This window comes from Oncorhynchus mykiss, chromosome 5 (assembly GCF_013265735.2).
Source record: "Oncorhynchus mykiss isolate Arlee chromosome 5, USDA_OmykA_1.1, whole genome shotgun sequence".
Lineage (NCBI taxonomy): Eukaryota > Metazoa > Chordata > Actinopteri > Salmoniformes > Salmonidae > Oncorhynchus > Oncorhynchus mykiss.
Window position 1 is genome coordinate 26,147,987 of NC_048569.1, and position 22,893 is coordinate 26,170,879.

Genomic DNA, 22,893 nt, shown 5'->3' on the forward strand with positions numbered 1-22,893 from the left:
AAGAAGGAGAAGGCCTTCACAGAGAAGGCGTTCCCTAACGGAATTATGCAAATACATGCTAAAATAAGGCTAGGTTTTGCCCACTCTGCTTAATTTGCTCTCATTGGAAACGATGCCGGTGATATATCTTGGGTCAGTTACCAGTATCTTTGGTTTTACTCTTGTAGTATCTTTAGTCTCTCAGGTCATCACAGTCCATGTGAACGTTCCAAATGAGATGGCTACCTATATGTATATATCTACCTCCATACATTCGTACCCCTGCACATCAACACAGTACTGGTACCCCGTGTATATAGCCAAGTTATTGTTACTCATTGTGTATTTATTCATCGTGTTATAATCTTTTCTAGTTTTTTTCTTCTATTTTTCTCTCTGCATTGTTGGGAAGGACCCGTAAGTAAACATTCCACTGTTAGTCTACACCTGTTGTTTACAAAACATGTGACAAATACAATTTGATTTGATTTGAGCTGAGGGACTGGAACAGTGGTGAGAGATGAGATCACAAAAGTTCCTTTTGCTTCCTGGTTTAATTAGTAATTGTAACAGTGACGATGTGCCAACGAGTGTTTGTCGTCTGTTTGTGTTCTCTTTATCACAAATAAATGTTCTAGGTCTCTCTCTCTCCCTCTCTCTCTCTCTCTCTCTCTCCCTCTCTCTCTCTCTCCCTCTCTCTCCCTCTCTCTCTCTCCCTCTCTCTCTCAGAGGGGCGGTTCGGCACACAACTGCGGGCAGCTACAGGTGGGTCAGGTAATCCTGGAGGTAAACGGGGTTTCCCTGAGGGGCCGGGAGCACAGGGACGCAGCGCGCCTCATCGCTGAGGCTTTCAAGACCAAAGAGAGAGAACACGTGGACTTCCTGGTCACGGAGTTCAACGTGGCACTGTAGGAGGAAGTATCATGGAGGAAGGAGGGAGGAGGGACAGGGGCTACAGAGCTGGAGAGGATAGGGTTGGCTGTGGGGGCAAAGCGGCATAGTCCTACACACTGTTCTGTACATGGGTTCATCTACCAATCTTTATCTGGTCACTTGGCCTCACCATCCTCAACATCCTCCAGCTTTAACCCCAAAGCAAGACACGGACACAGTTGCACTCTAAGTTGAGAAGTTGCCATGATTTCTGATTTTCATGGACTTTCACCATCCTTGTGACCTTGGTTTTTAGGATACTGCCTGCAGCAGTCATCTCTCTGGACACCTTATTGTATGTGTTTATGGCAATCTCATATACTGTCACTCTATCTGTGTTGGCTAGTGGCTTCATCCTGTGGATCTCAAATGGACAATTGGACAATGACGCCATCAGCACTAGAGCTCTGGCAGAAGATATGCTCCTGAAGCGGTCAGTTAGTGGTCATTTAGCGGTCAGTGTCTACTAACCTGCGTCAGTCTGAGAGACTAACAGCACACGCAAGAGACACAGGCTGTGTCGCAAATAGCACCCTATTCCAATATAGCGCACTACCTTTGACCAGAACCCTATGTGCCCTGGTAAATAGTAGTGCACTAAATAAAGAAAAAGGTGGGACGCAAGCCAGCCTTCCATCCAGCAGATGGAAGAGGCAGGAGGAAACACCATTTTCCAATGACAGTTTGTTTTTGTAAATGTACAAATGTAGATACTATACAATATATACATAAAGATAATCTATGAATTATAGAAACCTACTATCTTACATGCTTAAAAAGTTGAATTCTTCAAAGTGTACTGTTAAGTCCCTTTTCTGCAAATGTGTCCCCAAGTGAAGAGTAATGGAGATGATTGTGTTTTAATTGCCCTCTCTGGCAGTGCTAGTCAGCCGTGCTATTTGTGTTTACACAAGGGGCTTGCAGGGGCCTGCGCCACATAGTAATTACTAAGAGGTAGTAATGAGGCATTTGGGAAAGGAAACTGCTGCAGAAGCTCTCTCCGATACACACTCCCAGAACACATGTGGCCCAGCACACACACACACAGGCATGCCATCTTACCACACACACACACAAACACACACACACACACAAACAGACATGCCATCTTACCACACACAAACACACACACACACAAACAGACATGCCATCTTACCACACACACACACAAACACACAAGCACACAAACAGACAGAAGTCACGGTGGATTGATGGAGAGCTGATGCTAAGAACTTGAAGAAGCACTTTATCCAATAATTGAACAGGTATGAGGAGCAAGTCATGGCAATCAGGAAGAGGAAAAGAGAAACAGAGAGAGACGGAGAGACACAGAGAGACACAGAGAGACACAGAGAGAAAGACAGAGAGAGACAGAGAGACACAGAGAGACACAGAGAGAAAGACAGAGAGAGACAGAGAGACACAGAGAGAGACAGAGAGAGAGAGAGAGACCAATGAAAGAACTGAGAAGTGCAGTAGTTGTTGTGGAGGATTATTTGTTTCCTCTCGGGGAGGGAGAGGGGGTGTGCGAGGGAGGGGGAGAGAGAGTGAAGCGGTACATGTGCCATTCAGGGGAGTTTTATCATTATAGCGGACAGAGAGAGAGACAGATAGAGAGAACGACAGACAGAGAGAGAGAGACAGATAGAGAGAGACAGATAAAGAGAACGACAGACAGAGAGAGAGAGACAGATAGAGAGAACGACAGACAGAGAGGGACAGATAGAGAGAACGACAGACAGAGAGAGAGACAGATAGAGAGAACGACAGACAGAGAGAGAGACAGATAGAGAGAACGACAGACAGAGAGAGAGAGACAGACACAGAGAGAGAGACAGATAGAGAGAACAACAGACAGAGAGAGAGAGACAGATAGAGAGAACGACAGACAGAGAGAGAGAGACAGATGGAGAGAACGACAGACAGATAGAGAGGGACAGATAGAGAGAACAACAGACAGAGAGAGAGAGAGAGAGACAGATAGAGAGAACGACAGACAGATAGAGAGGGACAGATAGAGAGAACGACAGACAGAGAGAGAGAGACAGATAGAGAGAACGGCAGACAGACAGAGAGAGACAGACAGAGAGAGAGGGACAGATAGAGAGAATGACAGACAAAGAGAGAGAGACAGATAGAGAGAACGACAGAGAGAGAGAGAGGGACAGAGAGAGAGAGACAGATAGAGAGAATGACAGACAGAGAGAGAGGGATAGAGAGAGAGAGACAGATAGAGAGAGAGAGACAGATAGAGAGAACGACAGTCAGAGAGAGAGAGACAGATAGAGAGAACGACAGACAGAGAGAGAGAGAGAGACAGATAGAGAGAACGACAGACAGATAGAGAGAGACAGATAGAGAGAACGACAGACAGAGAGAGAGAGACAGATAGAGAGAACGACAGACAGACAGAGAGAGACAGACAGAGAGAGAGGGACAGATAGAGAGAATGACAGACAAAGAGAGAGAGACAGATAGAGAGAACGACAGAGAGAGAGAGGGACAGAGAGAGAGAGACAGATAGAGAGAACGACAGACAGAGAGAGAGAGACAGATAGATAGAGAGAACGACAGACAGAGAGAGAGAGACAGATAGAGAGAACGACAGACAGAGAGAGAGAGACGGATAGAGAGAACGACAGACAGAGAGAGAGACAGACAGAGAGAGAGAGACAGATAGAGAGAACGACAGACAGAGAGAGAACGACAGACAGAGAGTGAGAGACAGACAGAGAGAACGACAGACAGAGAGAGAAAGACAGATAGAGAGAACGACAGACAGAGAGAGACAGATAGAGAGAACGACAGACAGAGAGAGAACGACAGACAGAGAGAGAACGACAGACAGAGAGAGAGAGACAGACAGAGAGAACGACAGACAGAGAGAGAACGACAGACAGAGAGAAACAGACAGAGAGAGAGAGACAGACAGAGAACGACAGACAGAGAGAGAACGACAGACAGAGAGAGAGACAGATAGAGAGAACGACAGACGGAGAGAGAACGACAGATGGAGAGAGAGAGAGACAGACAGATAGAGAGAACGACAGACAGAGAGAGAACGACAGACAGAGAGAGAGAGACAGACAGAGAGAGAGACAGAGAGAGAGAGAGAGACAGACAGAGAGAGAGAGACAGACAGAGAGAGAGAGGCAGATAGAGAGAACGACAGACAGAGAAAGGGACAGATAGAGAGAACGACAGACAGAGAGAGAGGGACAGACAGAGAGAACGACAGACAGATAGAGAGAACGACAGACAGAGAAAGGGACAGAGAGAGAGAACGACAGACTGAGAAAGGGACAGATAGAGAGAACGACAGACAGAGAAAGGGACAGATAGAAGTTATTGATGTAGCAACAATAACAATCAAGTTTAAGTCAGGTTTCTCTTGATGTCCATTAACATACAAGTGCTTTGTTCACCCCATTCAGATAATAGAGATTTTCCATCTTTTCAATCATTGTATATTTATGCAGCATCCCAAATGACACCCTTTTCCTATAGTGCACTACTTTTGACCAGGACCGATAGGGCTCTGGTAAAATGAAGTGCACTATATAGAGAATAGGGTGCCATTTGGGATGCAATAGTATTCTGTATGCATACTTAGGGTATGAGACACAATCATGAGAAGACTGCCCTATTCCCTGCCAATGCCACCTCAAATGCTTAACATTCCGCGTGTGTGTGGGAGTGTGTGAGTGTGTCCTACTCCTATCCACAAGGCAGTCACTATTAAACACTGCTATCTGGGAGGAATTGCATAGCTTCAGAAATGGTGGCTTTGTTCTCTGAGCCGTGTCTTTACACTGTGCATATGACACAGACAGCCCTTCAGAGAGAGGGATGAGAGGAAGGTGTACTGTGTCTAACGTTGTTTCTACGTTGTTGCACTGGAGATGGGCAGAGAATGCAGAGCAAGGATCAGAGAGCAAAAGTGGTTGACCTGATGCAGGGGGAGGGAAGGGCAAACACACACACACACACACACACATTACACAGGTTGACCTGATGCAGGAGAGAGGGAAAGGCACACACACACATTACACAAAAACAAATACTCACACACTGGTCAATCCACGTTCTGCTTCTAACATGCTCTGAGACATTGCGTAATGTCTACAGTGAACTTTCTTTTTGCACACACTGACTCAGGCATGACTCCACACACACTGACTCAGGCATGACTCCACACACACTGACTCAGGCATGACTCCACACACACTGACTCAGGCATGACTCCACACACTGACTCAGGCATGACTCCACACACACTGACTCAGGCATGACTCCACACACTGACTCAGGCATGACTCCACACACAGGGACTCTTTCAAACACCGATGTCTTGAAATGTCCCAAACAATCTTAGTAACACATTAACTACACCACATAAATGTGATTATATTATAGACATACAGTCAGTTGTCTACTCTGATGCCAAGCCATTCAACCATGCCCAGGCATCCAACGTAATTGTCTCCCCACGTCATATCAGGCTTTGAGGAATTCAATAAAGTAAAAAAAAAATGTATTGGGATTACTTATTATTACTGACCCTGGATCTAATGTTAATAACAATCTGGCTTTCTCTTTAACCCATATTACAGAGTAATTCAGAGGGGAAGAGATGATGAAAGGAATCAGTCCAATCCAATGACAGGGTGATTCATCAGCGAATATGATGGAGAGGCAGGTGTCCTGTCTTGTGGCATGTACTTGGAAACAACACAGATGTGGGGCTCTGTCCCAATTGGCACCCTGCTGACTATATAGTGCACTACTTCCGACCAGGGCCTGTAAGGTGCTGGTCAAAATCAGTGCACTATATACAGTGCATTCAGAAAGTATTCAGACCCTTTGACTTTTTCCACATTTTGTTACGCTATAGCCTTATTCTAAAATTGATTATATCGTTTTTTCCTCTCATCAATCTACACACAATAACACATAATGACAAAACATACAGGTTTAGAAATGTTTTGCAATTTGGAAATATCACATTTACATAAGTATTCAGACCCTTTACTCAGTACTTTGTTGAGGCACCATTGGCAGCGATTACAGCCTTGAGTCTTCTTGGGTATGATGCTACAAGCTTGGCACACCTGTAAGTTTCTCCCATTCTTCTCTGCAGATCCTCTCAAGCTCTGTCAGGTTGGATGAGGAGCGTCGCTGCAAAGCTATTTTCAGGTCTCTCCAGAGATGTTCGATCTGGTTCTATTCCTGGCTCTGGCTGGGCCAACAAAGGACACTTATCCCAAAGCCACTCCTGAGTTGTCTTGGATGTGTGCTTAGGGTCGTTGAACGATCACCCAAGTCTGAGGTCCTGAGCTCTCTGGAGCAGGTATTAATCAAGGATCTCTCTGTACTTTGCTCCGTTCATCTTTCACTCGATCCTAACTAGTCTCCCAGTCTCTGCCGCTGAAAAACATCCCTGCAGCATGATCCTGCCAACACCGTGCCTCACCGTAGGGATGGTGCCAGGTTTCCTCCAGATGTGACGCTTGGCATTCAGGCAAAATAGTTCAATATTGGTTTCAATCAGACCAGAAAATCTTGTTTCTCATGGTCTGAGGGTCCTGTAGGTGCCTTTTGGCAAACGCCAAGCGGGCTGTTATGTGCCTTTTACTGAGGAGTGACTTCCGTCTGGCCACTCCTGATCCTGATTGGTGGAGTGCTGCAGAGATGGTTGTCCTTCTGGAAGGTTCTCCCATCTCCACAGAGGAACTTTGGAGCTCTGTCAGAGTGACCATCGGGTTCTTGGTCACCTCCCTGACCAAGGCCCTTTTCACCCGATTGCTCAGTTTGTCTGGGCGGCCAGCTTTAGGAAGAGTCTTGGTGGTTCCATACTTCTTCCATTTAAGAATGATGGAGGCCACTGTGTTCTTGGGGACCTTCATGTTGAATAGATTTTTTGGTCCCCTTCCCCAGATCTGTTCCTCGACACAATCCTGTCTCGGAGCTCTACGGACAATTCCTTCGATCTCATGACTTGGTTTAACTCTGACATTCACTGTCAACTGTGGGACCTTTATATAGACAGGTGTGTGCCTTTCCAAATCATGTCCAATCAATTGAATTTACCACAGGTGGACTCCAATCAAGTTGTAGAAACATCTCAGGGATGATCAATGGAAACCGGATGCACCTGAGCTCAATTTCGAGTCTCATAGCAAAGGGTCTAAACACTTATGTAAATAAGGTATTTCTGTTTTTTATTTTTTATACATTTTCACACATTTCTTAAAACCTGTTTTCGCTTTGTCATTATGGGGTATTGTGTGTAGATGGATGAGGAAGAAACAGTATTGAATCCATTTTAGAATAAGAATGTAACATAACAGAATGTGGGGAAGGGATCTAAATTCTTTCCGAATGTACTGTGTAGGGGATAGGTTGTCATTTTGGATACAGCCGTAGACTGGTCATTCTAATGTATCTCTCCCCTCTGCTCATTCACTACATGGCCAAAATTATGTGGACACCTGCTAGACAAACATCTCATTCCAAAATCATGGGGTTATTATGAAATTGGTCCCCTCTTTGCTGCTGTAACAGCCTCCTCTCTTCTGGGAAGGCTTTCCAGTAGATGTTGGAACATTGCTGCGGGGACTTGGTTCCATTCAGCCACAAGAGCATTAGTGAGGTCAAGCCCTGATGTTGGGCGATTAGGCCTGGCTTGCAGTCAGTGTTCCGATTCATCCCGAAGGTGTTCGATGGGGTTGAGGTCAGGGTTCTGTGTATAGCAGTCAAGTTCTTCCACACTGATCTCAACAAACCATTTCTGTATGGCCCTTGCTTTGTGCACGAGGGCATTGTCATGCTGAAACAGGAAAGGGCCTTCCCCAAACTGTTGTCACAAAGTTGGAAGCACAGAATTGTCTAGAATGTCATTGTATGCTGCAGCGTTAAGGTTTTTCCTTCACTGGAACTAAGGGGCCTAACCTGAACCAAGCCCCAGACCATTATTCCTCCTCCACCAAACTTTACAGTTGGCACTATGCATTCGGGCAGGTAGCGTTCTCCTAGCATCCACAAAACCCAGATTTGTTCGTCAGACTGCCAGATGGTGAAGTGTGATTTATCACATACACACACATTCTAGACGAGAACGGCGAGCTTTACACCACTCCAGCAGACACTTGGCATTGCGCATGGTATTTTAGACTTGTGTTTGGCTGCTTGGACATGGAAACGTATTTAATGAATCTCCCATCGAATAGTTATTGTGCTGATGTTGTGTCCAGAGGCAGTTTAGAACTCGGTAGTGAGTGTTGCAACTGAGGACAGACCATTTTTACGTGCTACATCACTTGGCGGTCCAGGTCTGTGAGCTTATGTGGCCTACCACTTCGCGGCTGAGCTGTTGTTGCTGCTAGACGTTTCCACATCACAATAACAGCACTTACAGTTGACCGGGACAGCTCTAGCAGGGCAGAAATTTGACGAACTGACTTGTTGAAAAGGTGGCATCCTATGGCGGTTCCACGTTCAATGTCACAGCTCTTCATTACGGGCCATTCTACTGCCAATGTTTGTGTATGGAGAATGCATGGCTGTGTGCTCAATTCTATACACCTGTCAGCAACAGGTGTGGCTGAAATAGCCAGATACACTAATTTTAAGGGATGTCCACATACTTTTGGTAATGTAGTAAACACATGAACCTGTGCTACTTACAGGTTGTTATCAATAAAACAAGGAGACAAGGAGACCCCCAGCTCCCCTTAGTTAAACCATTGACCACTGCGTGCCGTTTTCAAGGGATTGTTAAGTACATTTGATAACTATTTGGTTGTAATATCATCACCTCTTGAAGAGCATATAGTCAGAACTACACATTTCCCATTATTCCACATTTAGCTCCATCATCAGAGTTATTTAAGCAATAAGGTCCGGGGGGGTGTGGTATATGGCCAATATACCACGTCTAAGGGCTGTTCTTATGCACAATGCAACACTGAGTATACAGCCCTTAGCCGTGGTATATTAGTATACCACAAACCCCTGTAGTGCCTTATCGCTAAGAGGTGATAATATGACAGCCAAGTATTTTACAGTTATTTAACAATCCCTTGAAAACGGCACACAGTTGTCAATGTTTTTAGCGGAGCTGTGGGTCTCCTTGCCCCCCCCAGCAGGCAAAATGTACACTCTGCATCTTACGTTATATTAATAACAACCTATTGGAGTCTACTGATAATCACTACTGTTTATTTCTGTCTCACTGAGTGTGCCTCCCCATTAGCTGCACAAGTTGTTTTTAGTGTTATTGTTTTCTTCCCTTCAACGTTCTTGATTTGCCTGCCTCTTGTACAGTTTAATGACAAGTGTTGAACACAGCCATGCTATTTATACAGAAAGTGTGTTTAATTTGACAGTAAAGGTAACTGCACAAGAACTGCCTGGCTGTCTGTGCCTTTTTCTGCTAAGCCTTTGTGCTCAGGCAGTGCGGAGTTTATGACAATACAGTGAGCTAATAACATAGAAACAGTCATACACACACATTCTAGGCTACTAATGTACCATACTCAAACAATACACAAACAAGCGATACAGAAATATAACATGAACATCAATACCTTTGGTTGCAAAATTCCAGTGACTTTTTCAAACAGGATGTCTTGAAAATCTGAGATGTTTTGGAAAGTAACAAGAATTTTGCAACATTCACCCTATAATTAAATCTCTGTATCTGTTTTCTTGTCTGTTTACTATCTCTCTCTCTCCCTACCTCTCCCTCCTATCTATCTATCTATCTATCTATCTATCTATCTATCTGTCTGTCTGTCTGTCTGTCTGTCTGTCTGTCTGTCTGTCTGTCTGTCTGTCTGTCTGTCTGTCTGTCTGTCTGTCTGTCTGTCTGTCTGTCTGTCTGTCTGTCTGTCTGTCTGTCTGTCTGTCTGTCTGTCTGTCTGTCTGTCTGTCTGTCTGTCTGTCTGTCTTTCTTTCTTTCTTTCTTTGTCGTCATTCTTTCTTTACCAGATAAGCTTTCTCTCTCATTCAATACACACACTCACTCACAAAAACACAAACGGCATCCCCACTCTCTCTCTGACACAGGCACACACACACACATCCCCACAGAGGAGATACATGCTCTTTGAGTAATTGTCGTGTCTAAGTTGTGTCAGCAAACCAGCCATGGAAGGGTTTGTCATCGTTCTGCCTCTTAAGTGTGGAGGATGGAGACACCAGGGCTTGACATTACTGGCACCAGGCACACCTTTCCCACTAGCCACAGACACCCCATCACTGGCTGTAGACTGCATTAGTATTCGGCTCCTCTACCTCAGCCCTTCCTGGGGAGGACCATAGCAGCACCATTGACACCCAGTGGAAGATGCCGGTCTGGGGCCTCAGCTTTATTCTTATATTCCTGGGGCTGTATGTATCAAGTGTCTCGGAGTAGGAGTGCTAATCTAGGATCAGTTTAGCCTTTTAGATCTCCATGAACAAGATTACATATTCATAAAACGTCTCAGAGTTTTAGTGCTGATTTAGGATCAGTTTCTATATTATAATAACTAAGATTGCATGGACATGAATGACCTGATCCAGGATCAGCACTCCTACTCTGAATTGTTTTCGTTTTTTTCCACCTTTATGTAATCAGGTTGTCTAGTTGAGAACAAGCTCTCATTTGAAACTGCGACCTGGCCAAGATAAAGCTTTATGAGTACAGGTCCTGATCTTAGATCAGCAGTCCGACTCTGAGATGCTTTATGATTACGGGTCCTGATCTTAGATCAGCAGTCCCACTCTGAGATGCTTTATGATTACGGGTCCTGATCTTAGATCAGCACTCCCACTCTGAGATGCTTTATGATTACGGGTCCTGATCTTAGATCAGCACTCCCACTCTGAGATGCTTTATGATTACGGGTCCTGATCTTAGATCAGCACTCCCACTCTGAGATGCTTTATGATTACGGGTCCTGATCCCAGATCAGCACTCCCACTCTGAGATGCTTTATGAGTACGGGTCCTGATCCCAGATCAGCACTCCCACTCTGAGATGCTTTATGAGTACGGGTCCTGATCTTAGATCAGCAGTCCAACTCTGAGATGCTTTATGATTACGGGTCCTGATCCCAGATCAGCACTCCCACTCTGAGACGCTTTATGATTACGGGTCCTGATCCCAGATCAGCACTCCCACTCTGAGATGCTTTATGAGTATGGGTCCTGATCCCAGATCAGCACTCCCACTCTGAGATGCTTTATGATTACGGGTCCTGATCCCAGATCAGCACTCCCACTCTGAGATGCTTTATGAGTACGGGTCCTGATCTTAGATCAGCAGTCCAACTCTGAGATGCTTTATGATTACGGGTCCTGATCTTAGATCAGCACTCCCACTCTGAGATGCTTTATGATTACGGGTCCTGATCTTAGATCAGCACTCCCACTCTGAGATGCTTTATGATTACGGGTCCTGATCTTAGATCAGCACTCCCACTCTGAGACGCTTTATGATTACGGGTCCTGATCCCAGATCAGCAGTCCGACTCTGAGATGCTTTATGATTACGGGTCCTGATCTTAGATCAGCAGTCCGACTCTGAGATGCTTTATGAGTACGGGTCCTGATCCCAGATCAGCAGTCCCACTGAGATGCTTTATGAGTACGGGTCCTGATCCCAGATCAGCACTCCCACTCTGAGATGCTTTATGAGTACGGGTCCTGATCCCAGATCAGCACTCCCACTCTGAGATGCTTTATGAGTACGGGTCCTGATCCCAGATCAGCACTCCCACTCTGAGATGCTTTATGAGTACGGGTCCTGATCCCAGATCAGCACTCCCACTCTGAGATGCTTTATGAGTACGGGTCCTGATCTCAGATCAGCACTCCCACTCTGAGATGCTTTATGATTACGGGTCCTGATCTTAGATCAGCAGTCCAACTCTGAGATGCTTTATGATTACGGGTCCTGATCTTAGATCAGCAGTCCCACTCTGAGATGCTTTATGATTACGGGTCCTGATCTTAGATCAGCAGTCCCACTCTTAGATGCTTTATGATTACGGGTCCTGATCTTAGATCAGCACTCCCACTCTGAGATGCTTTATGATTACGGGTCCTGATCTTAGATCAGCAGTCTTAGACGCGACTGTACAGCTTTTGGAGTCAAACCTTACTAATACACATAATGTGTGGGAATAATGGGTGTCTTCATTCATGTGGAAAATAATTGATAATGTATTATATGTAGAATAAGAGACACAACAGACGCAGAACGTTTCTGCAGTAATTAATCTAAGGGTGCCATCTAGAGGAACAATAATACATGGCATTGAAAATATAAGAAAATGCCGACCTCGTGTTGATGAAGTGATACTGAACAGTTGTATTTTCCCCTTTATCATTTGAGTCATAATCAATGAATGATATGTATTAACCCATACACATCATTGGTGTTGATACATAATTCTGATAATTATTATAATATGCTGATTATAGAAATTATAGAAACTTTATATTATTATGTCTACATAATAAATAATACATAATAAAAATCAGTCAGAAAGTCCTGCCCCCTAGCGAACCAATTGGTACTTCGCTCTATTGCTTGGTTTCTTGATAACATTTAGCTTTGAAAATTTGTGCCATGCCCCGAGAACAGAAGAATTATCCAACAATACTCTTTCACCTTTTTCCTGATAGATTTACATTATTGTCCACGATCAGGTATTACAACCCAGTTAATTTGCGTTAACCATGAATTAGCTGTAATCTACTTTTAATAAGTTTTGACTATACATTTAAAATAGAGAGTGGTGGGAATTCAAATACAGATTTTTCGGGACTTGGAGCGACTTGGAGAGTGCGTTCATGCCCGAGAAAGAATAGATAAATAGGCAGAATAGATGTAGATATTATAGCACAGGTTTTAAGATAAAGATACTCTTTGTATACTCTTTGCTATGGTCAGTGACTGAATTGAAACTGAACCTAGCTATAGCTCAGTCTTTTTGTTTACTCAGGTGGCATTGAGTGAAGTCATGTTTTGCCATGCACCGCATGGTCGCTTGGTGACATTGGGGTGAGTCTTTTTTTGTAAGCAGTTCTCAAGGCAACTAAGGCATGCTACTTTTAAGTCTGCCGATGCTGCAATTTCGCTGTCTCTCTGAATTCCTGCTACGACTGCCTTGGATGATATAACCTAAGAAGCACAAGGTAAGTTTAGAATCTGTAGTGTTCTTGTGTGTGTGTGTGTGTGTGTGTGTGTGTGTGTGTGTGTGTGTGTGTGTGTGTGTGTGTGTGTGTGTGTGTGTGTGTGTGTGTGTGTGTGTGTGTGTGTGTGTGTGTGTGTGTGTGTGTGTGTGGGGGGGGGGGGGGGGGGGGGTGTTTGTGTGATAAAACCTCCCAACTCCTTTGTGCTATGCAAAGCTATTCCTAAAATGTTATGTAAAAATGTCATACTGTACATTAGTAGTATCTATGTATTACTTTGTTGTTACATAGTCCTTTTACAATGTTACTACACAAGTATGAGCAATTGACAAGTCTGATGGGCTCTCTTGGGCAGCCTCTGTGTGCTTTACCCCAGTGGAGTCAAGGAACCACTGACGCCCTGTAATGTTTCTCCTAATTTCACTGCATCAGTGGGACTGTTGTCGTCGGCTCACTAAACATTGATCAACCTTGACTAACTGATATAGCATGTTGTCAGGATGGAAAATCTTGTGGGTAGGCAGTTTGGAGACTTGGGAATTTTTTGTAATAAGTTGACCTGGTATTAGTCACCTAAACTACTGTGGTCCCCTAACTTTGGTTTTGCTAAGTTAAAACTTTGAGCATTATTCACAGAACTAGGCCCAGGCCTGTTTGTCATTCTCCTAGCATGAGCACCCAACAAATTCTGTTCTGTGACTGTCTGCACATCCTTATCTCTCCCCCTTGCCTCGTAAGAAGATTAGCCTATGTTGCTTAGATATTTAGCAGGTCATCTTAGCTAATATTCACTGGACTGGGCTCTCTCTCAGCTTGAGTGATATCCTGAGGCTTCAAATAGATTCATAGAATCATCAGAATTCTCGTCTTCAGCCTAACAAAACTGAAATGTGTTGCTTTTGGCTCCGTTGATGTCTGTCCTGACAGCTATGGGAGGGAGGGTTGGGAGTCTGTCGTCGTCGGAGAGCCTAGCTGGCAGGGGCGTTAATTAGCCTAGCTTGGCAGCTCCCGTCATCCCAGTCTCAAAGAGAGACAGCTCCCCTGGCACCCCAAGGAGTGGCCTAGATGTCAGTGTGGCTCTGTGGGGCTCCTGTGGAGAGGTACTAGTGGGTGTGCTCAACAGATCAGCCCTGTCTGTCTGTGCACTGTAGGTAAACCCCACACGGTTTAATACCCCAGCCTGACCACATAAAATCTTGGATTATGGTTTCAGGGCTGTATGGACACGTCGCTTGGATTTAAGCAACAGGTGAGTCCACCTTCTTTATGCTTTACAATCAACAGAATGGCTATATTGCTCTATTGACGAGTGAAGATGTGCATACTAGCCTAATCAATGTATCAAAGATATGATCCTACAGTTTCAATTTATATTCCTACTTAAGATAGGATGCATACAAAATAAACAACTTATCTAGGCTACATCAAAATAAGTCTGATATTCACTAATGAACTATGTCCCGGATCTGAAATTAGCATAGAAAAATGCCCCGAAGTTGTTTATCTGCCTGAAGTGCTTGTGTTTTCCCAGTTGTCTCAGTTTAGATGCATGCTGCGTCAGCCCAGCTGCCTCTTCTCCTCTGTGGAGAGAGACTCTCCATACATGTGCGTGTGAAATGAGGGCAGAGGGGCTATATGAGTCTGCTGGCGTCTCAGATTGTTCTGGCAAATCTCACATAGCAACTTCATTGAGAGGAAGGATGCTTAACATGCTTTTTACATTGGTATCACAAACCATTTTTTTTTAAAATCATGATGAAATTGGCCATTTGCCTCCTGTAAGACCCTATTATAGTGTTTTCTAGATTCTGAAATGCACATTTTCACATTTATTCAACATACAACATCTGAATATTCATATCTCAAAACTACACTTTTGGATGTGACAATATATTCTTCAAACACTTCTGGGTCTTTGTGTCTTGCAAAACTGATTTGTTATCCTAATAGATTCTGTTCCATTCACAGGTAGAATGTTTATATTCTTGTGTGAGGTATTTTGAAGTGCATGAAAGTGCACTGCAGTAGGGTGAGGAGGTACGTGTCACTCATACAGATGAGTCTATAGCTGCTTCCCACTCAAACTCCCAGAAACTTCTCTCATTTGTCTTCTCTCCATGCTTTTTTTGTTGTCCATGAGTCAATGCTGTGTGAATGCTGATTGGCTGAAGGTAGAGATAAGAAGTGCAGCTTTGAGGCCTGTTGTTCTCTGAGCTCAGTAAGGCAGGGTTTGGTGTTGTCTGTTGCTATGGTGACAGCCAAAGACTCCATGACGTCAAAAAATACTTTTATCTTGATATGAACCCCAGATGTGTTCCCATTGCTAGCCTAAATAGCAATATGCAATATCTCTCAAAACTGAACAATTCAATTTGATAAATCAATTGATCTTCATAATATGCATAGTTTAACTGAAACTGAAACATGGATCTTTATTTCTTCTAAGATTACCTTTAGGAATTAATATCCCCATTCCCCTCTCCTGTATGAAAGCCCTTCTTTTGTGCAGGTCACATGGTCTAAACACAGACTTGGGAGACCGGGGTTCAATCCCTGTTCCTACCCTTTGTCTCTCTCTAATCTGTCTCCCCATATTATAGTCTGTCTCATTAACCCCCAAAAATGTTTAAAGAGAGAGAGAGAAAAAGCCCTCCTACGTAAGCATGAAATATTGGGCATACTGAAGGAGTGACACATGATTATCTGTTAATTAAGATGCTTCCATGTTAACAGTAGGGAGCAGCTGTGTATGAGGATGAAGACAGACTGTTCATTTCCTTGCTCTTTAATCACAGTTCATTAGCTCTGTGTTCTGCATCAAATGATTGAATGACGGCCTTACTGCCTCAAAGATGGCCTGCAGTTTTCAGTGTAGTGAAGTCACATCTGTCTTCAGAGAAGTAGGGATGCAGTGGTATAATGCTGCACTTGACTTTCCCCAGATGTTGGTGCGTACGCAGCATTACCGTGTGTCTGTGGGAGCATCCCAAATGGCACCCTATTCCCTAAAGTCCTTGGTCAAAAGTAGTGCCCAATGTAGGGGAAAGGGCAACATTTATAATGCAACCTGTGAATATGTGTGTGCTTGCATTTGAAACTTGTTGTACTGGGCAAAGTGAGTTAGGCTTCCCTCACTAATCCTGTAATATTACTGCATTTGGTTTCAGGGTATCCAGTGCCCCCATGACAAAGCTTTCCATAAGAACAGACCTACAGCCAGGTCCAGAAGGCTAGATTCTGAGCCATGGCTGTGGGAGGTGGGCTTCAGAGGAGCACCAGAGCAGCCTATGGCTAGAGCTCAGACTTGAGAGAGAGAACCAGAGAGAGAGGATGGAGACCAGAGGGCGGGTTCTGTTCTGGACCCCTGCTCCTCAACACCCCTCTCCCTACAGCTCCATAGACTCAGATGTGGACTGGTGGGATGGGGATGAGAAGGAAGGTGGGGACAGGAAAGAAGAGGAAGAAGAGGACTTCCACAGCCAGATGGATGAGAATGGGATTATAGGACTGGAGAACGCCTTGCATGATGTGGGTCTGGGGGAAGAAGAGGAGGAGGGAGAAGAGGAGGGAGTGGAGAATGGAGAGGATGATCTGCCCTGGTACTCTGGAGCCTTGGACCCAGAGGGAGTGACAACAAAGTGACAACAGAAGGAGGACACGATTGGTAGAGAGTGACAACAGACTCTACACGGTTGGTAGAGAGTGACAACAGAGATGGGACACAGTTAGTAGAGAGTGACAACAGAGGGAGGACACGGTTGGTAGAGAGTGACAACAGAGGGAGGACACGATTGGTAGAGAGTGACAACAGAGTGGGGACACGGTTAGTAGAGAGTGACAACAGAGGGAGGACACGGTTGGTAGAGAGTGACAACAGAGGGAGGACACGATTGGTAGAGAGTGACAACAGACGGAGGACACGATTGGTAGAGAGTGTGTCTGAAGACCTCTCCTCCCTTTTCCCACCTGACCTGCTCAGTCCATCCCCCACGTATCCCTCCTCCCCTCCCATAGGTTGTACCTTTCTTTACCTCCTCCACTTCTCCTCCGAGGAGTTGGCTAATGCTCCCGGGATTGAAGCTGAGACATTCCCTGAGGAACCCACCTTTACAGAGAGCCTTCCGGAATCCTGCAGCAGCCAAATGAGCCATGCCCCCAGGCCTCATTGGCAGGGGGGGAGGAGCTCAAGCCTAGGACCTCCCCTTACCCAGCAGCCATCTTTCCTGACCATGGGATATCTTACCGACTCAGATAGAGGAACAAGGGGAGTGAAGAGAGCCTACAGGATGAGTCAGGCACTAACTACTGGCAACACGCCTCTCACTCTCCGAGGAAGATGAGACAGCCCACCCCACCCCAGGAGAGGGACCCACCCCAGACTTCTCCAAGGTAGAGCCCAGGGTCCGCTTCCCCATAAACGGCTACACCCTCCACCCCCCAAGAGCAAAAACTCCCCCAGAAAGAGGTCTCTGTCAGTGGAGCCCGCCCTGGTTTTCAAGTCCACTGCTGACATAGTGAGAGAGGTGCTGCTGATCAGTACAGACGGACCCCCTCACACCCCAATGGGCCCCACAGGCCCCAAAACTCCACGGTGCCAGAGGACTTCAGATGCCCACAACAGGCCAGCACTCTGGTACAGCAGCTGCAGGTACATACACAGAGAGTAGGACCACACCACAGGCACACGTTCAGACTAACTCTGATTCCTTAGAATTCTGATACGCTCAGACTAACTCTGATTCCTTAGCATTCAGACACGTTCAGACTAACTCTGATTCCTTAGCATTCTGACAGACTCAGACTTACTTTGATTCCTTAGCATTCTGACAGACTCAGACTAACTCTGATTCCTTAGCATTCTGATACGCTCAGACTAGCTCTGATTCCTTAGCATTCTGACAGACTCAGACTTACTTTGATTCCTTAGCATTCTGACAGACTCAGACTAACTCTGATTCCTTAGCATTCTGATACACTCAGACTAACTCTGATTCCTTAGCATTCTGATACGCTCAGACTAACTCTGATTCCTTAGCATTCTGACAGACTCAGACTTACTCTGATTCCTTAGCATTCTAACAGACTCAGACTTACTTTGATTCCTTAGCATTCTGACACGCTCAGACTAACTCTGATTCCTTAGCATTCTGACAAACTCAGACTTACTTTGATTCCTTAGCATTCTGACACACTCAGACTAACTCTGATTCCTTAGCATTCTGACAGACTCAGACTTACTCTGATTCCTTAGCGTTCTGACAGACTCAGACTAAGTCTGATTCCTTAGCATTCTAACAGACTCAGACTTACTCTGATTCCTTAGCGTTCTGACAGACTCAGACTAAGTCTGATTCCTTAGCATTCTGACAGACTCAGACTTACTCTGATTCCTTAGCGTTCTGACAGACTCAGACTAAGTCTGATTCCTTAGCATTCTGACAGACTCAGACTAAGTCTGATTCCTTAGCGTTCTGACAGACTCAGACTAAGTCTGATTCCTAAGCACTCTGACATACTCAGACGCAAAGGCTAAACAACTTTCCGTGTCTTCCACACGCTGACACTAATTCACTGAATTAGTTGTCTAGCTCAGAATAGTGCTTTTCTACTTTCTATCCAGCTCACGGCCTTGACTATTATCCTCCCTCCTCTCTCTTTCCTTCCCCCTCTTTTCTCTAGGAGGACTACAACAGGATGCTGACCAAGTATGCTGAGGTAGAGAACACTATTGATCAGATGCGTCTGGAACCCAAGGCAGTCTATATAAGTGTGTGTGTGTGTGTGTGTGTGTGTGTGTGTGTGTGTGTGTGTGTGTGTGTGTGTGTGTGTGTGTGTGTGTGTGTGTGTGTGTGTGTGTGTGTGTGTGTGTGTGTGTGTGTGTGTGTGTGTGTGTGTGTGTCAATCAATCAAATGTATTTATAAAGCCCTTCTTACATCAGCTGATGTCACAAAGTGCTGTACAGAAACCCAGCCTAAAACCCCAAACAGCAAGCAATGCAGGTGTAGAAGCATGGTGGCTAGGAAAAACTCCCTAGAAATGCCAGAACCTAGGAAGAAACGTAGAGAGGAACCAGGTTATGAGGGGTGGCCGTCCTCTTCTGACTGTGTCGGGTGGAGATTATAACACAACATGGCCAAGATGTTCAAATGTTCATAGATAACCAGCAGGGTCAAATAATAATAATCACAGAGATTGTCAAGGGTGCAACAGGTCAGCACCTCAGGAGTCACACCTACCTCTCCTGCTGTCCCTAGAGAGTTGAAAACAGCAGGTCTGGGACAGGTAGCACGTCCGGTGAACAGGTCAGGTTCCATAGCCACAGGCAGAACAGTTGAAACTGGAGCAGCAACACGGCCAGGTGGACTGGGGACAGCAAGGAGTCATCAGGCCAGGTAGTCCTGAGGCATGGTCCTAGGGAGAGAGAGAAAGAAAGAAAGAAAGAAAGAAATAAAGAAAGAAAGAAAGAAAGAAATAAAAAAATAAAAAAATAAAAAAATAAAGAAAGAGAGAGCATACTTAAATTCACACCGGACACCGGATAAGACAGGATAAATAATCCAGATAACAGACTGAACAGACTGACCCTAGCCCCCCGACACATAAACTACTGCAGCATAAATACTGGAGGCAGGAGGGGTCGGGAGACACTGTGGCCCCGTCCGACGATACCCCCGGACAGGACCAAACAGGCAGGATAGAGCCCCACTCACTTTGCCAAAGCACAGCCCCCACACCACTAGAGGGATATCTTCAACCACCAATTTATCATCCTGAGACAAGGCTGAGTATAGCCCACAAAGATCTCTGCCACGGCACAACCCAAGGTGGGGTGCCAACCAGGACAGGAAGATCACGTCAGTGACTCAACCCACTCAAGTGACGCACCCCTCCTAGGGACAGCATGGAAGAGCACCAGCAAGCCCATGTAATGCTTTGTAGGTTATCAGTAAAACTGTGAAATCAGCCCCTGCCTTAAAAGGAAGCAAGTGTAGGGAGGCTAGCACTGGAGTAATATGATACATTTTTTGGATTCTAGTCAAGATTCTAGCAGCCGTGTTTAGCACCAACTGAAGTTTATTTCATGCTTTATCTGGGTAGCCGGAAAGTAGAGCATTGCAGTAGTCTAACCTAAAATCCCAGATAAATTTTTCTGCATCACTTTTGGACAGAAAGTTTCTGATTTTTGCAATGTTACGTAGACGGAAAAAAGCTGTCCTTGAAACAGTCTTGATATGTTCGCCAAAAGAAAGATCGGGGTCCAGAGTAACGCAGAGGTCCTTCACAGTTTTATTTGAGACTGTCACACCCTGACCTTAGAGAGCCTTTTTTGTCTCTATTTTGGTTTGGTCAGGGTGTGATTTGGGTGGGTATGGTTCTCAATCAGGGATAGCTGTCTATCGTTGTCTCTGATTGGGAATCATACTTAGGTAGCCCTTTTTCCCTCCTTTCAGTTTGGGTAGTTGACTTTTGATAGTGGAACTATAACCCTGTAAGCTTCATGGTTGGTTGTTTGTTGTTTTGTGGGGGACATTTTAAATAAAAGGAAAATGTATGCTTACCACGCTGCACTTTGGTCGACTTCTTTTGACGGCCGTGACAGAACTACCCACCACCAAAGGACCAAGCAGCATGGCCAGGAGGAGCAGGGATCCTGGGCCCAAGAGAAGAGAGAATGGAGGACATCTTGGACATGGGAGGAGGTTATGGCAGGGGACAAGACCCTGCCATGGAAACAGGCTGAAGTAGCGAGGGAGGAATGACTTCGCTACCAGGACTCATGGCAACAGAGCAGGCATGAGAGGCAGCGGGGAGTTTGGTTGAGTCAGGTTGGAGACCTGAGCCAACTCTCCAAGCTTACCGTGGCGAGCGTCATACTGGTCGGTGTCCTGTGTGAATTTAAGTGTGCTCTCTCTAATTCTCCCTTTCTCTCTTTCTTTCTCTCTCTCGGAGGACCTGAGCCCTAGGACCATGCCCCAGGACTACCTGACATGATGACTCCTTGCTGTCCCCAGTCCACCTGGCCATGCTGCTGCTTCAGTTTCAACTGTTCTGCCTTATTATTACTCGACCATGCTGGTCATTTATGAACATTTTAACATCTTGGCCATGTTCTGTTATAATCTCCACCCGGCACAGCCAGAAGAGGACTGGCCACCCCACATAGCCTGGTTCCTCTCTAGGTTTCCTCCTAGGTTTTGGCCTTTCTAGGGAGTTTTTCCTAGCCACCGTGCTTCTACACCTGCATTGCTTGCTGTTTGGGGTTTCAGGCTGGGTTTCTGTACAGCACTTTGAGATATCAGCTGATGTAAGAAGGGCTATATAAATACATTTGATATGATTTGATGTCCTTGGGTAGGCAGAAGGAGTCTGGAAGGGCATCAAGGAATCTTTGGGTTGTCCGAGAATTTATAGCACAACTTTTGATGATCCTTGGTTGTGGTCTGAGCAGATTATTTGTTGCGATTGCAAACGTAATAAAATGGTGGTCTGATAGTCCATGATTATGAGGAAAAACATTAAGATCCAAAAAATGTATTCCATGGGACAAAACTAGGTCCAGAGTATGACTGTGGCAGTGAGTATGTCCGGAGACATGTTGGACAAAACCCACTGAGTCGATGATGGCTCCGAAAGTCTTTTGGAGTGGGTCTGTGGACTTTTCCATGTGAATATTAAAGTCACCAAATATTTGAATATTATCTACATGGTCCGATAGGAATTCAGGAAACTCAGTGAGTAATGCTGTATATGGCCCAGGAGGGCTGTAAACAGTAGCTATAAAAAGGGATTGAGTAGGCTGCTTAGATTTCATGACTAGAAGCTCAAAAGACGAAAACATCGGGGCGAATTGAAATTTGCTATCATAAATGTTTGCAACACCTCCGCCTTTGCGGGTTGCGTGGGGGATATGGTCACTAGTGTAACCAGGAGGTGAGGCCTCATTGAACACAGTAAATTCATCAGGCTTAAGCCATGTTCCAGTCAGGCCAATCACCCAAGATTATGATCAGTGATTAGTTCATTGACTATAACTGCCTTGGAAGTGAGGGATTTAACATTAAGTGGCACTATTTTGAGATGTGAGGTATCATGATCTCTTTCAATAATGGCAGGAATGGAGGAGGTCTTTCTTCCAGTGAAATTGCTAAGGCGAACACCGCCATGTTTAGTTTTGCTCAACTTAGGTCGAGGCACAGACATGGTCTCAATGTGGATAGCTGAGCTGACTACACTGACTGTGCTAGTGGCAGACTCCACTAAGCTGGCAGGCTTGCACCCTATTCCATTGTGGAGCTAGGGGAGTTAGAGCCCTGTCTATGTTCATAGATAAGCTGAGAGCACCCCTCCAGCTAGGATGGAGTCCGTTACTCCTCAACAGGCCAGGCTTGGTCCTGTTAGTGGGTGAGTGCCAGAAAGAGGGCCAATTATCTACAAATTCTATAATATGGGAGGGGCAGAAAACAGTTTTCAACCAGCGATTGAGTTGTGAGACTTTGCTGTAGAGCTCATCACTCCCCCTAACTGGGAGGGGGCCAGAGACAATTACTTGATGCCGACACATCTTTCTAGCTGATTTACACGCTGAAGCTATGTTGTGCTTGGTGACCTCTGACTGTTTCATCCTAACATCGTTGGTGCCGACGTGGATAACAATATCCCTACACTCTCTACACTTGCCAGTTTTAGCTTTAGCCAGCACCATCTTCAGATTAGCCTTAACGTCGGTAGCCCTGCCCCCTGGTAAACAGTGTATGATCGCTGGATGATTTGTTTTAAGTCTGATACTGCGGGTA

At 45.2% G+C, this 22,893-nt stretch overlaps 1 protein-coding gene and 1 long non-coding RNA gene across 2 annotated transcripts in view; both read left to right on the forward strand.

Annotated features, from left to right (window-relative positions):
• The window catches only part of whrna (whirlin a), a 153,974-nt gene extending 152,339 nt beyond the window's left edge, over positions 1–1,635 (forward strand). Inside the window, exon 12 of the mRNA XM_021602252.2 lies at positions 709–1,635. Coding sequence (XP_021457927.2) covers positions 709–891 — 183 coding nt within the window. The 3' untranslated portion in view covers positions 892–1,635. The remainder of the gene's footprint in view (positions 1–708) is intronic.
• A 12,461-nt stretch (positions 1,636–14,096) lies between these two features.
• On the forward strand, positions 14,097–18,917 carry LOC118964579. Its single transcript, XR_005051693.1, has 3 exons — positions 14,097–14,347; positions 16,266–17,746; positions 18,778–18,917. It is a non-coding gene; the product is annotated as an uncharacterized LOC118964579 (long non-coding RNA).
• The last annotated feature ends 3,976 nt before the right edge of the window (positions 18,918–22,893 follow it).